Source organism: Triticum urartu, chromosome 6, assembly GCF_003073215.2.
Source record: "Triticum urartu cultivar G1812 chromosome 6, Tu2.1, whole genome shotgun sequence".
Lineage (NCBI taxonomy): Eukaryota > Viridiplantae > Streptophyta > Magnoliopsida > Poales > Poaceae > Triticum > Triticum urartu.
The window spans coordinates 205,665,848-205,678,592 of NC_053027.1; the positions used below are offsets into that span (position 1 = coordinate 205,665,848).

At 43.4% G+C, this 12,745-nt stretch overlaps 1 protein-coding gene across 3 annotated transcripts; it reads left to right on the forward strand.

Moving 5' to 3' along the window:
- Window positions 1-8,122: 8,122 nt before the first annotated feature.
- On the forward strand, window positions 8,123-12,504 carry LOC125512429 (mitochondrial carrier protein CoAc2). 3 transcript variants are annotated; one of them, XM_048677528.1, is made up of 7 exons: window positions 8,123-8,417; window positions 9,850-9,935; window positions 10,033-10,240; window positions 10,492-10,624; window positions 10,749-10,933; window positions 11,016-11,132; window positions 11,937-12,504. In XM_048677528.1, exons 1-7 carry the CDS (start codon window positions 8,289-8,291, stop codon window positions 12,078-12,080), a joined length of 1,002 nt encoding a protein of 333 aa, XP_048533485.1. In that variant the 5' UTR covers window positions 8,123-8,288; the 3' UTR covers window positions 12,081-12,504. The 3 variants fall into 3 exon arrangements, with proteins under 3 accessions (XP_048533485.1, XP_048533486.1, XP_048533484.1); XM_048677529.1 differs by having other exon boundaries at window positions 10,498-10,624; XM_048677527.1 differs by having other exon boundaries at window positions 8,124-8,417; window positions 10,498-10,624; window positions 11,010-11,132.
- Window positions 12,505-12,745: the final 241 nt, after the last annotated feature.

A 12,745-nucleotide genomic window follows, 5' to 3' on the forward strand; every position in this document is an offset into this window, starting at 1 on the left:
CAACCTTGGTTTTACCATTTGCCACCTAGCCTTTTCCCTTGGGTTTCACGGACTCAAGGGTCATCTTATTTTAAACCCCCCGGGCCAGTGCTCCTCTGAGTGTTGATCCAACCTAGAGCACCGTGCGGGGCCGTCCCTTGGCAACTTGGGTTATGTTGGCTCCCGTACGCTTAGCTTATCCGGTGTGCCCTGAGAACGAGATATGTGCAGCTCCTATCGAGATTTGTCGGCACAGCGGGTGGTGTTGCTGGACTTGTTTTACCATTGTCGGAGTTGTCTTGAAGTATCGAGATACCGAGTCTGATCGGAACGTCTTGGGAGGAGGTCTATTCCTTCGTTGACCGTGAGAGCTTGTCATGGGCTAAGTTGGGACTCCCCTGCAGGGATTTGAACTTTCGAAAGCCGTGCCCACGGTTAGGGGCAGATGGGAATTTGTTAATGTCCGGTTGTAGATAACTTGAACCTTAACTTAATTAAAATGAATCAACTGAGTGTGTTACCGTGATGGCCTCTTCTCGGCGGAGTCCGGGAAGTGGACACGGTGTTGTAGTAATGTTTGCGCAGGTTGCTCTCTAGTTTCTCGCTTGCGCTTTGCCTCCTCTTCTCGCTCTCTTTTGCGAATAAGTTAGCCACCATACTTGCTAGTCGCTTGATGTAGCTCTACATATTTACCTTGCCTTAACCTATAAGCTTAAATAGTCTTGATCGCGAGGGTGCGAGATTGTTGAGTCCCTGTGGCTCACAGATTACTATTACACCAGATGTAGGGCCTAATGATTCCGCTCCAGGTGACGCGCTTGAGCTCAAGTGGGAGTTCGACGAAGACTCTCAATGTTACTATGTTTCCTTTCCTGATGATCAGTAGTGGTGCCCAGTTGGGGGTGATTGGGACCGTGTCGCATGTTGGGTTCTCTTTTATTTTGGCGCCGTAGTCGGGCCATGAGTGTTTGGTTGATGTAATGTTATTTATGTACTTGATTGACGTGGCGAGTGTAAGCCAACTATGTTATATCCCCTTTATTATTTATATTACATGGGATGTTGTGAAGATTGCCGAACTTGCGACATATGCCTTCAATGCGATTATGCGTCTAAGTCGTGCCTCGACACGTGGGAGATATAGTCGCATCGAGGGTGTTACAATTTGCCACACTTTGAACATTTTATTTTGCATGTTTGAAAATTTTGAATATTGGACTTTAATTTGAATTTGAATTTGAATTGTGATCTGGATAAAGTGAGGATTAGCAACAGTAATGTGATGACGTGGCACCATTAGCAGGGGTTTATTGTAGCTTAATTATCCCGGCATCACAATCTCCATCTCCAAAGCACCGTCATGATCTCCATCGTCACCGACTTGACACCTTGATCTCCATCGTAGCGTCGTTATCGTCTCGCCAACTATTGCTTCTACAACTATCAATAACGCGTAGTGATAAAGTAAAGCAATTACATGGCGATTGCATTTCATACAATAAAGCGACAACCATAAGGCTCCTATTAGTTGCCGATAACTTATACAAAACATGATCACCTCATACAATAATGTATATCACATCATGTCTTGACCATATCACATCACAACATGCCCTGCAAAAACAAGTTAGACGTCCTCTACTTTGTTGTTGCAAGTTTTACGTGACTGCTACGGGCTTCTAGTAAGAACCTTTCATACCTACGCATGAAAACCACAACGATTTTCATCAAGTGTGTTGTTTTAACCTTCAACAAGGACCGACCGTATTAAAATTCGATTCAACTAAAGTTGGAGAAACATACACCCGCCAGCCACCTTTATGCAAAACAAGTTGCATGTCTGTCGGTGGAACCGGTCTCATGAACGTGGTCATGTAAGGTTGGTTCGGGCTGTTTCATCCAACAATACCGCCGAATCAAAATAAGACGTTGGTGGTAAGCAGTATGACTATGATTGCCCACAACTCTTTGTGTTCTACTCGTGCATATCATCTACGCATAGACCTGGCTCGTATGCCACTGAAGGGGAACTTAGCATGCAATTTCAAAAAAAATCCTACGATCACGCAAGATCTATCTAGGAGATGCATATCAACGAGAGGGGGAGAGTGTGTCCACGTACCCTCGTAGACCGAAAGCGGAAGCGTTAACTTAACGTGGTTGATGTAATCGAACGTCTTCGCGATCCAACCAATCAAGCACCGAACGTAGGGCACCTCCGAGTTCAGCACACATTTAGCTCGATGACGTCCCTCGAACTCTTGATCCAGCAAAGTGTCAACGGAGAGTTTCGTCAGCACGATGGCGTGGTGACGGTGATGGTGATGTGATCCACGTAGGGCTTCGCCTAAGCACTACGACAATATGATCGGAGGAGTAAACTGTGGAGGGGGGCACCGCACACGGCTAAGAGAATAGTTGATGTTCTTTGGGGTGCCTCTGCCCCCATATATAAAGGAGGAGAGGGAGGAGGCCGGCCCTAGGGGCGCGCCAAATGGGGGGAAACCGACTTGGATTCACAGTCCTAGTCGGCCCCCTTCCTTTCTTTCGGAGGGGTAAAGGGGAAGGAGAGGGAGAGGGAGAGGGAGAAGGAAAGGGGGGTCGCGCCCCTCCCCTTGTCCAATTCGGACTCCCATGGGGGGGCGCGCCACCCCTTGTGGGCTGCCCTCTCTCTACCCTATGGCCCATGTTGGCCCATTACTTTCTCCTGGGGGTTCCGGTAACCCCTCGGTACTCCGATAAATATCCAAAACACCCCGAAACCATTCCGGTGTCCGAATACTATCGTCCAATATATCAATCTTTACCTCTTGACCATTTCGAGACTTCTCATCATGTCCGTAATCTCATCTGGGACTCCGAACAATCTTCAGTCACCAAAACACATAACTCATAATACAAATCGTCATCGAACATTAAGCGTGCGGACCCTACGGGTTCGAAAACTATGTAGACATGACCGAGACACATCTCTGATCAATAACCAATAGCGGAACCTGGATGCTCATATTGGTTCCTACATATTCTATGAAGATCTTTATTGGTCAAACCACAATGACAACATACGTCATTCCCTTTGTCATCGGTATGTTACTTGCCCGAGATTCAATCGTCGGTATCTTCATACCTAGTTCAATCTCGTTACCGGCAAGACTATTTACTCGCTCCATAATGCATCATCCCGCAACTAACTCATTAGTCATATTGCTTGCAAGGCTTATCATGATGTGCATTACCGAGAGGGCCCAGAGATACCTCTCCGATACTCGGAGTGTCAAATCCTAATCTCGATCTATGCCAACCCAACAAACACCTTCGGAGACACATGTAGAGCATCTTTATAATCACCCAGTTACGTTGTGACGTTTGATAGTACACAAGGTGTTCCTCCGGTATTCGGGAGTTGCATAACTTCATAGTCAAAGGAATATGTATAAGTCATGAAGAAAGCAATAGCAATAAAACTTAACAATCATTATGCTAAGCTAACGGGTGGGCCTTGTCCATCACATCATTCTCCTAATGATGTGATCCCGTTCATCAAATGACAATACATGTCTATGGTCAGGAAACTTAACCATCTTTGATTAACGAGCTAGTCACGTAGAGGCATACTAGGGACACTCTGTTTTGTCTATGTATTCACACATGTATCAAGTTTCCGGTTAATACAATTCTAGCATGAATAATAAACATTTATCATGATATAAGGAAATATAAATAACAACTTATTATTGCCTCTAGGGCATATTTCCTTCACTAAGAACCGGGCGTTGTACATTGCATGTGTGGCGCCTAAGCGCTAGGCGCTGCACATTACAAGTGTGGCGCCTACGCCTTAGGCGCTGCACGGCGGCCGCGGCTAGCCCTAGGCTGCCATGCTGGTCAGGCATGCGATGCCTAAGACAAAGGCGATGCATAGTGGAGTGCAGCGCCCGGCTGTCAGGCGCCACACAAAATGATCAGTTTGTGAAAAAAATTCAAGAGTATTTCAGATCGTGAACTCATTTAGCCTACAAGTCAAATATGTGATTTTTGTCCCCGTGTTGTTCTTGCTGCTGCTTCCGCGTGTTGCGGCTGCAACATATGAGGGCATCATGCCCAACTTTCATGATGCACGCAACATTATCTCATGTGCTTGGTCTCGTGACCAGCGTCCTCACTGCCATCCTGCTCGGAGCGACGGAGCGGGACGGAAGGAGTAAGCAATCTACGAAGGCAACTGCATAAGTGCCTACCCAATCAAAGCATGGGTTTGTTTAGGTCTCAGTCGACTTAGACTTCGCGAAGTCTCAGTCGCTGATGTCATCACTTTATCTGTGTTAGTAAAACATGGTTTCGATCGGTCTTTCTTTGCCTGTTTGTGTGGGCTTCGGTGTTTTATGTTTTTTTTTCTTTTGTTGGTGTTGGGCTCGTTGCCTTTGGCTGGGTTTGCACACACTATTTGTTGGGCCGTCGTCAGCTGTTGGCTATTGATTTGAAACGATGGTGTAGATCTGTTGTCAATCATTGATCATTCAACTTTTTACAGCAACCGATGGCCATTGCATGTTTTCTTGCTCGTTGCCTATTGATTTGAAAAAAGTTCGAGAAAGAAAAAGAAATGACAAAATAAAGATTGTTTAATTTTTTTAACACAATACAATCATAGATGTCCACATACATGTACATACACTTACCTCTTATATATACATGTACACACATCCTATCATTATAAGCACCTTTGAGATATTGAGCCGGCATCACATGTTAAAATTGACGAAGTCATCATAGACATCTTCTAGTCAACGAAAAACATTTTTCTCTCACTAAACAAATCATCAGTGGAAAGCCTAAATAAAATTCAGAAAAATACAAGAACTAGTGGCATGTCTAGAACTTGAAGGCTAATATACTAGTTTAATTACAAGGAACCTAACCATTTGATGCCTGGTCCGCAAAAAATAGCCTAACTATGAGACATTCTTATCACACATGAGAAAATATGTTAGAAAATATACTTGTACTTGGTCTCATCACTACACACAAGCCATCCTAGCAGTTGTCGCATTATACCTAGTTGTAGATGTGCAATTTCTCCCCACCACAAACACACATAAGCACCATCAAGTTGCAGCGGGGTGACACTTACAGTTGCATGCCCAGTAGCAGATATGCAACTATCTCCTCCGAAGAAAGCACCATAGAGTTGTAGTCAGAGACGACACTTGCAGTTGCATGCCTAGTGGAAGTGCAATTGAGGGCGAGACATGCAGTTGCGTGCCTAGTGGAAAACAGGCAACTGCTAACTTCCTGACCAACAAACACTATGCGCCACCTAGATTTACAGTCTGGGGTGACACTTAGAGTTGCATGCCTGGTGGCACACATGCAATTGCCCCTCCCACCGATAAAAACCATAAAGTTGCAGTCATGGTGAAGACATGAAATTGCAGTCTGGGACGGCACTTGCAGTTGCATGCCTAGTGATAGACAAGCAATTGCCAACTTCCCTCGACAAAACAACACATAGTTACAGTCACGTTGAAAACATGCAATTGCACTATGTTGCGTGCCTAGTGACCAACATGCAATTACTCACCTCTCCCTCTCCCACACCGGCAAAACATAACAAAGTTGCAGTCGAGGGCGACACTTTTAGTTGCATGCCAAGCGGAACACATGCAATTGCGCCCCTCCCCTGACAAAACAAGTTCAGTTGCGAGTCACCTTGAAGACATGCACTTGCAGTCGGGGGTACACTTGTAGTTGCATGCCTAGTGTGTACATGCAACTTGCCCCCCTTTCCCCCACCCCTCCGATAAAACAATTTTCACTTGCGACCTTGTTGGAAGACATGTAGTTGCAGTCAGGGTCGATGCTTGTAGTTGCATCCCTACTGTTACACATGCAACTACCCCCCCCCTCCCGCCGCCCCTCTGACAAAACAAGGACTTGTTGCAACCTTGCTGGAAGACATGCAATTGCAGTCGGGGTCGATGCTTTCAGTTGCATGTCTTGTGTACGCATGCAAATGCCCCCCTCTCCCCGCCGCACCCTCTGACAAAACAAAGTCCAGTTGCAACCATGTTGTAAAACATGCAGTTGCAGTCAGGGGCAACACATGCAATTGCATGCCTAGTGTACACATGCAATTGCCCCTCTCCTGCGGCCCCTCTGGCAGAACAATTTCCAGTTGCGACCTTGTTGGAAAATATGCAGTTGCATTCGGGGGCAACAATTGTAGTTGCATGCCTAGTGTACACATGCAATGCCCCCTCTCCTGCCTCCCCCTCTGCTCTGACAAAAAAAAGTCCAGTTGCGACCTTGTAGGAAGACATGCAGTTGCAGTCGGGGGTCGATGCTTGCAATTGCATGCCTAGTGTACACATGCAACTGCCCCCCTCTCCTCGCCGCCCCCTCCGACAAAACAAAGTTCAGTTGCAACCAGGGTGGAAGACATGTATTTGCAGCCAAGGGGTGACACTTGCAGTTGCATGCCTAGTGTACACGGGTGCCTCCCCCTCCCCACACACAAACACCATAGACTTACAGTTGGGGCGACATTTCCAGTCGCATTAAAGACGTGCAATTGTAGTGGCGACACTTCCAGTTGTGTGCCCTAATAGTAGACATACAACTCCAACCCCCCCCCCCCCCCCGCGACAAAACACCATTAAGTTGCAATCACATTGAAAACATGCACTGTAGTTGGGGGTGACACTTACAAATATGCGCATAGTGACAGACATGTGAGCATTTGTATGTGTCTACCTTTTCAATAGAAAAATATCAGAAAACAAAAAAGGGAAAAAAGTGCTCAGACTAACTAGGCTAATTTCATATATGGGATACACACAACTGAAAAGGAAAAAAAGACCAGACTAGCTAGGCTAACTTCGGGTATGAGATATGCAAAAAATGAACAAAAAAAGATGGCACAACTAAGTGTGCATGCTCATTCACAAGATTTATCTAAAAATGAAAAAAAAAACTAGTTGCATGTGTGTGTTATAGAGTGCACGCTCTCAGTATTGGAAATATATATATATATATATATATATATATATATATATATATATATAAACACATTGGTGAAACAGTTCTGTACATTATCTAGATTGACAAAAAAACATACATGCACAAGTTTGGCCGTCATTTTTTTTGACATTATCTAGATGGAAAGAAAAACATTACATTCTTATGGGACAAATTTGAGTTATACTTAGACATTACATGGATATAAAAAAGAAACAGACGCACCAGCTATACAAAAAATGGCCAGCACAACAGATTGCTTGTGTGCAGTATTGCTTGTGTGTGAGAAGAGGACTGGCTGTCACAGAGATGAACGCAACGACAAAAATGGCTCAGTACAGCAGAAAGGCCACACCCATCTCATGCCCAGCCCATGCATGTCCAGTACACACAATAGAAAAAGAAAAGAAAATACAACGGGCCGTTTGCACTCCTAAAACAGGCTGATACGACAAAAGACAACGGCCCTAGCGAATCTTAAAGCTGCAAACAATCCATTGGCCAGGGACATCGACTGAGACATTGTAAAAACTCAGTCGACTGAGTTTTAGCATCCGTCAAAGAATTGGTAAATCTTGTGTTCCTAACTTTTACATCCAAACAAGGAATTATATAAACCCGTCGTAACAGAAAAATAGCAAAAACCGATTTTGCTAAAAATCCTCCAAAAGCCTGTTTCCTATAATCTCACAACTAATTCTCATTATTCAAACAACCACTTAATGTTGTAGAGCAAATTTAACATCACCAGAGAACCATGGGACTATGTGGCTGTAGCAAAATTTGCATCAGCAAATGCTTTTTTTTACATCACCAAGTGCTCTAATTGATTTGTTGGAGTTGGAGATTTTTTATGATGAAAATACTACTTTTGGTGTATCATCTACTGGACATGCTCTTAATCCGCATACAAAATCATGTACACACACCCGTGCATGCTTAAAACATTGCCTGGCGCTCGATCGCTCATGGGCAGCTTGGCGCCCACCATCTGCCACTACCAAACAATGAACATCAATTCCATAACAACTAACGATTTCGTCTTTACTTCTCCCTAAAAAAATCATAATCATTTTCCACGTGGTCGTCGAAAGCCGCTTACATATGGGCCCCCTGCACACGGAGCGCACACAAAATTCCCTTCGGTCTCTCTCCGCCTAAGCTTTCCTCCTCGCCTCCTCCGCTTCCACCTAATTCGCGCGCGCCTCCGGGCTTCCTCCGCTCCTCTCCCGCCGTCCCTCCAGCGAGGAGTGAGGGCGGGCGGGCGGGACGACCCAGGCGGCGGCGGCGTCATGGAGGCAGCGGAGAGAGGCGGCGGGGCACTGCCGCTTGCCGTGCGGGAGCTCATCGCCGGCGGGGTCGCCGGTGGCGTCGCCAAGTCCGCCGTGGCGCCGCTCGAGCGCGTCAAGATCCTCCTCCAGGCACGTATGACCGATCCTCTATCTCCAGCGCAATTCATTCCGGCTCCTGATTACGCTCTCTCAGGATGGGGAATGCGATTCCTGAATATGCTCTATATCCTCGTCGAATGTTCCCGTGACATATTTTGCTACAATTTTAGATGCGATTTTGTGAGGTTGGTGTTACCAAAGAATCTTGGACGGTCGGCTCTCTGTCAGAGGAGGGCGCATGCTCCTCTTTCTTGCTAGGTTATGCAGTTCTTGTCGCCCGAAATAATGCAGCGAGGGTTTTGAGTCATCATCGTTAGATGCTTTCTAATGTGATAAGCTAGGCGGTAGCATTCGCATTCTCTCCTGGGTATGTGATTTAAAATTCGCACATGATCCTTAGATGGTTTATACTGTTACAGAGCATGTGCAGAATTCGGTACAAGTGTTTTGCAGGTTTTGGCATGGTTCTTTGCAACTTTGTTTTGTCGAAATATGCAATCTGAGAACTATTTGTATTGAACTATTTATGGATAAATGTCTTCAAGTGTTTGACACAAGTATGTGATGTATTAGAGTAGACACATACTACAAGTTAGGTGTGGATTTATTCAAACTGTGACCTCAGTTAATTCCTGCTCTCAAGGAAATTAAGTTCGGACCACTAATAAATGCAGATTTGGAAAAAATAAAATTGAGAATTGTTGACTGTTAAATTGTAACCGAGGTTCTAGGTTGAGAAGCATTGGTATCCTCCTCAGTAAACTCTTGCTTCCTGAACTACTGCTTGATCGCAAACCCTATTTATGCTTAGCTCCAACAGTATTATTGAGTATATAATGATGAGATAAGGCAATGTCAATTCTTGAAATGAAAAACTTTGTAAGGAAGAAGTCCCTGGGGCTACTATTTTTTTTTCTGGGAGGGGAACACTCATTGGGTATTGGTCAGAAAATCATGGTCTAGAAATATATTTGGAAGGAAAAAGGGCCTAGATTAGCAAACATCTGTGATTGAACTGATGTTAACATGGAGTACTGCTAGTATATTTCTACTTTTGCAGTAACCTTGGATGAAGAGGATTAGGTTGTGGTCATGAAGAATATAATAATCTAACTAACTCTATGCAAAATGGAATCCCATGGGGATTTTCACACAGCAAAATTGGTCCCAACTTGAGTTACCTCCTGGCCAAACCATAATAATTCCAAATCACATGGTGTGCAACTGAAGAATGTTGCATTATGAGTTTTTCAAACAGCAGCATAAATTATCTGTTTTTTATGATCCTACTCTTAAACTGGTCATAGATCAAATGAGTAAACAAAAATAATTATATTCTCAGTTTCAACCACTTTGTTGGCACGACTTTGACATTTATGCTTGTACAGAACCACCTCCTTGCAACTTTGCATGGTAGTTGTTTAACTCTCGTATGGTTAAAATTTTCTGTTGGTGGTTTCAGACTAGAAGAGCAGAATTCCGTGGGTCTGGATTGGTTGGATCGTTTCGGACAATCTATCAGACAGAAGGTCCCTTAGGGTTTTACAGGTTTATTGCTTCTTAGTATATACGTAACAAATGTAGCCTAGCAATATATACTTGTATAGTGCAAACTTAAGCTGACTTTTGAATTGCTTTTCATAAGGGGCAATGGTGCCAGCGTTGCTAGGATCGTTCCTTATGCAGCTTTGCATTACATGGCATACGAAGAGTATCGCCGATGGATCATTCTTGGTTTTCCTAATGTTGAGCAAGGGCCTGTCCTTGATCTAGTGGCCGGATCAATAGCTGGAGGAACAGCAGTCGTATCCACATATCCGCTTGATCTGGTTCGCACAAAGTTGGCTTATCAGGTTAGCTTAGTTCTTGTGTCCTTAACTGCAGAGGAAAACAATACTTCTCCAGTATGGTTCTATAAGTTCGCTTTTGATGTTGTTCTATGAAATAATATAACAGCAACGTTTTTGGGTGATACTGATGTTGCTGTGTTTGAGTGGATCTGTCTAGCTACTAGTTTGCTCTTAGTCTTATATGAGTATAGACTCATTTCGTTCAGTTTGTGGTACTGTACTGTTCAACTCAGCACTAAGTGATTAATAATCAGCTGCAGGTCAAAGGTGCAGTGAACCTCAGTTTAAGAGAATCTAAGCCCTCCGAACAGGTTTATAAAGGTATCCTTGATTGTGTGAAAACAATATACAGGCAAAATGGCTTGAAAGGCCTATACCGTGGCATGGGTACGCTATATTTTTTGTAATTCCAAATTTTGCTCAAGGCCAAGATTTCATTCTTGGGACAAAGGGCTTTGTTGTTATTGCCAAGATTTCATTATGTTGCTGTATTAACTAACTTCTTGTCCAGCTCCATCATTATATGGAATCTTCCCTTATTCCGGTCTTAAATTCTATTTCTATGAGAAGATGAAGACTCATGTTCCTGAAGAGCACAGAAAAGATATCATACCGAAACTTGCTTGTGGATCAGTTGCTGGTTTGTTAGGACAGACAATAACGTATCCCCTTGATGTTGTTAGGCGGCAAATGCAGGTATAATTACCTTCGTTGTTTGTGGTTGTTAAACATCTTGGTTGTTCTAAAGAAGATTTTGATGCATTGGTTTTAGGTTCAGGCGTTCTCATTGTCCAACCTCGTGAAGGGGAAAGGAACATTTGGAAGCCTTGTTATGATAGCGAAACATCAAGGTTGGAAGCAACTGTTTTCAGGACTATCTATCAACTATTTGAAGGTGAGACACTTATAACACTAGTAACTAGTAATTGTGTACGCCCATTGTACATTAATATCAGGCAAGATATTAATTGATTCTTAATTGTATTGCATGTTATTAGGTAAGATGTAAATTGCATGTTAATATTAGATAGGATATAGTTACTCAGTTAACGCTGACATTGATATTAGGCATGATATTAAGGGAGGGCTGTAAATGTGTCTAGCGGTAAACATGTTTAACGTTAAACACCAGAGTGACGTAAACCATTGGATAGACATAGACGCGGTTGAACGGTTAAGATTTGTTGAATTTATGCAACTCGCTCAGATATAGATAATTAATTGTCGTTAAAATGCCCATCTATTTGCTGACGACAAATGTAGACATGTGGCTGGAACACAGCAGTACCCGTTTGTCGTCAGTGTGGGCAGCCTTGTACTTATTATAAATTTTTTAAAAAGGCTGGCCTATAACTTCTTGAGTGTACTGTCATTCCAAATCTCCACATTCCTTTGTTCATTTTGCACTTGTGCTGTTATGTCAATTTATTAATCGACTAGGCTCAGATTTTCTTGGCTCGGAATATTCCATTAACAATTGTTGCTCCCTCTATGTGATCATGCTTTAAGAAGTTCTAAATCGGAATATTCAGTGTATTTTTGTCTTGTGTCTATTTTATAGGTAAAATTAGTCCCATGCTTAACAACTATTGATGTATATAGTTATGCACATTGCATATGTAACATGTGTCTTCTTTGAAGTACAGTTTGTGTTCAAGGTGAAAGCATAATTTTTCTTAATTTCTCCTTTTTTTTACAGGTCGTCCCATCAGTAGCCATAGGGTTCACTGTTTATGACTCGATGAAGGATTGGCTTAATGTTCCATCTAGAGAGCAGGCAGCTGTGGTTGTCCCTGTGTTGTCAGAAGACGGAAGTAATGCTGCCCCTGTTCACTCCAGTTAGAACTACTAGTTACCGTTTCTGGTGGCGCAACGCCTTAGTGCCTTATATTCAATTGGCATGTAGGATGTAGCATAGTATTCTTTCTTGGAGCTGCACCCTTGCAGTTCTTAGGCTCGTCTCGTATAGTACAAATAATAGCTCTACCCTTCAATAAGCCCATAAGCAGCAGCTGCAGATGCCAAAAAAGAGAAGGTCTCGACTTTTATCAAGAGAAGTAGAAGTAGAGGTACTGAGGTAGAATTCCTTCCTGTCGAAGAAAGGTAGAATTCCTTGCTGTAAAGAAAAGCAAGTATAATTCCTTGCATCTTAGTATTGATTATTGTGGAAATTCACATTGTAATAGTTTCTGTATAAATGATCGGATAGTTTCTACCAACATGTAAACTTCTTGGTGAAGTCAGAATTCAGAGCCTTTTGCTGCCTCTGCCTATTGTAGTATGGGACCGGCCACGGGCACGAGTAAGAGGCCCATATCAAGGGCAAACTCCGACTGGGCCAGTCCATTCGGCGGTCGGGCGAATACAGGAAAACAAATATATAAAAAAAAGTATATAGACAAAAATAAATACTATTCCTCACGCTTTCTTTTTCTTTTTAGTTGGGGCGTGCTACGCGTCTGCTGGCCGGTCTTTTTAAAAGATCAGCACGGTCGCGAGCCATCAGAT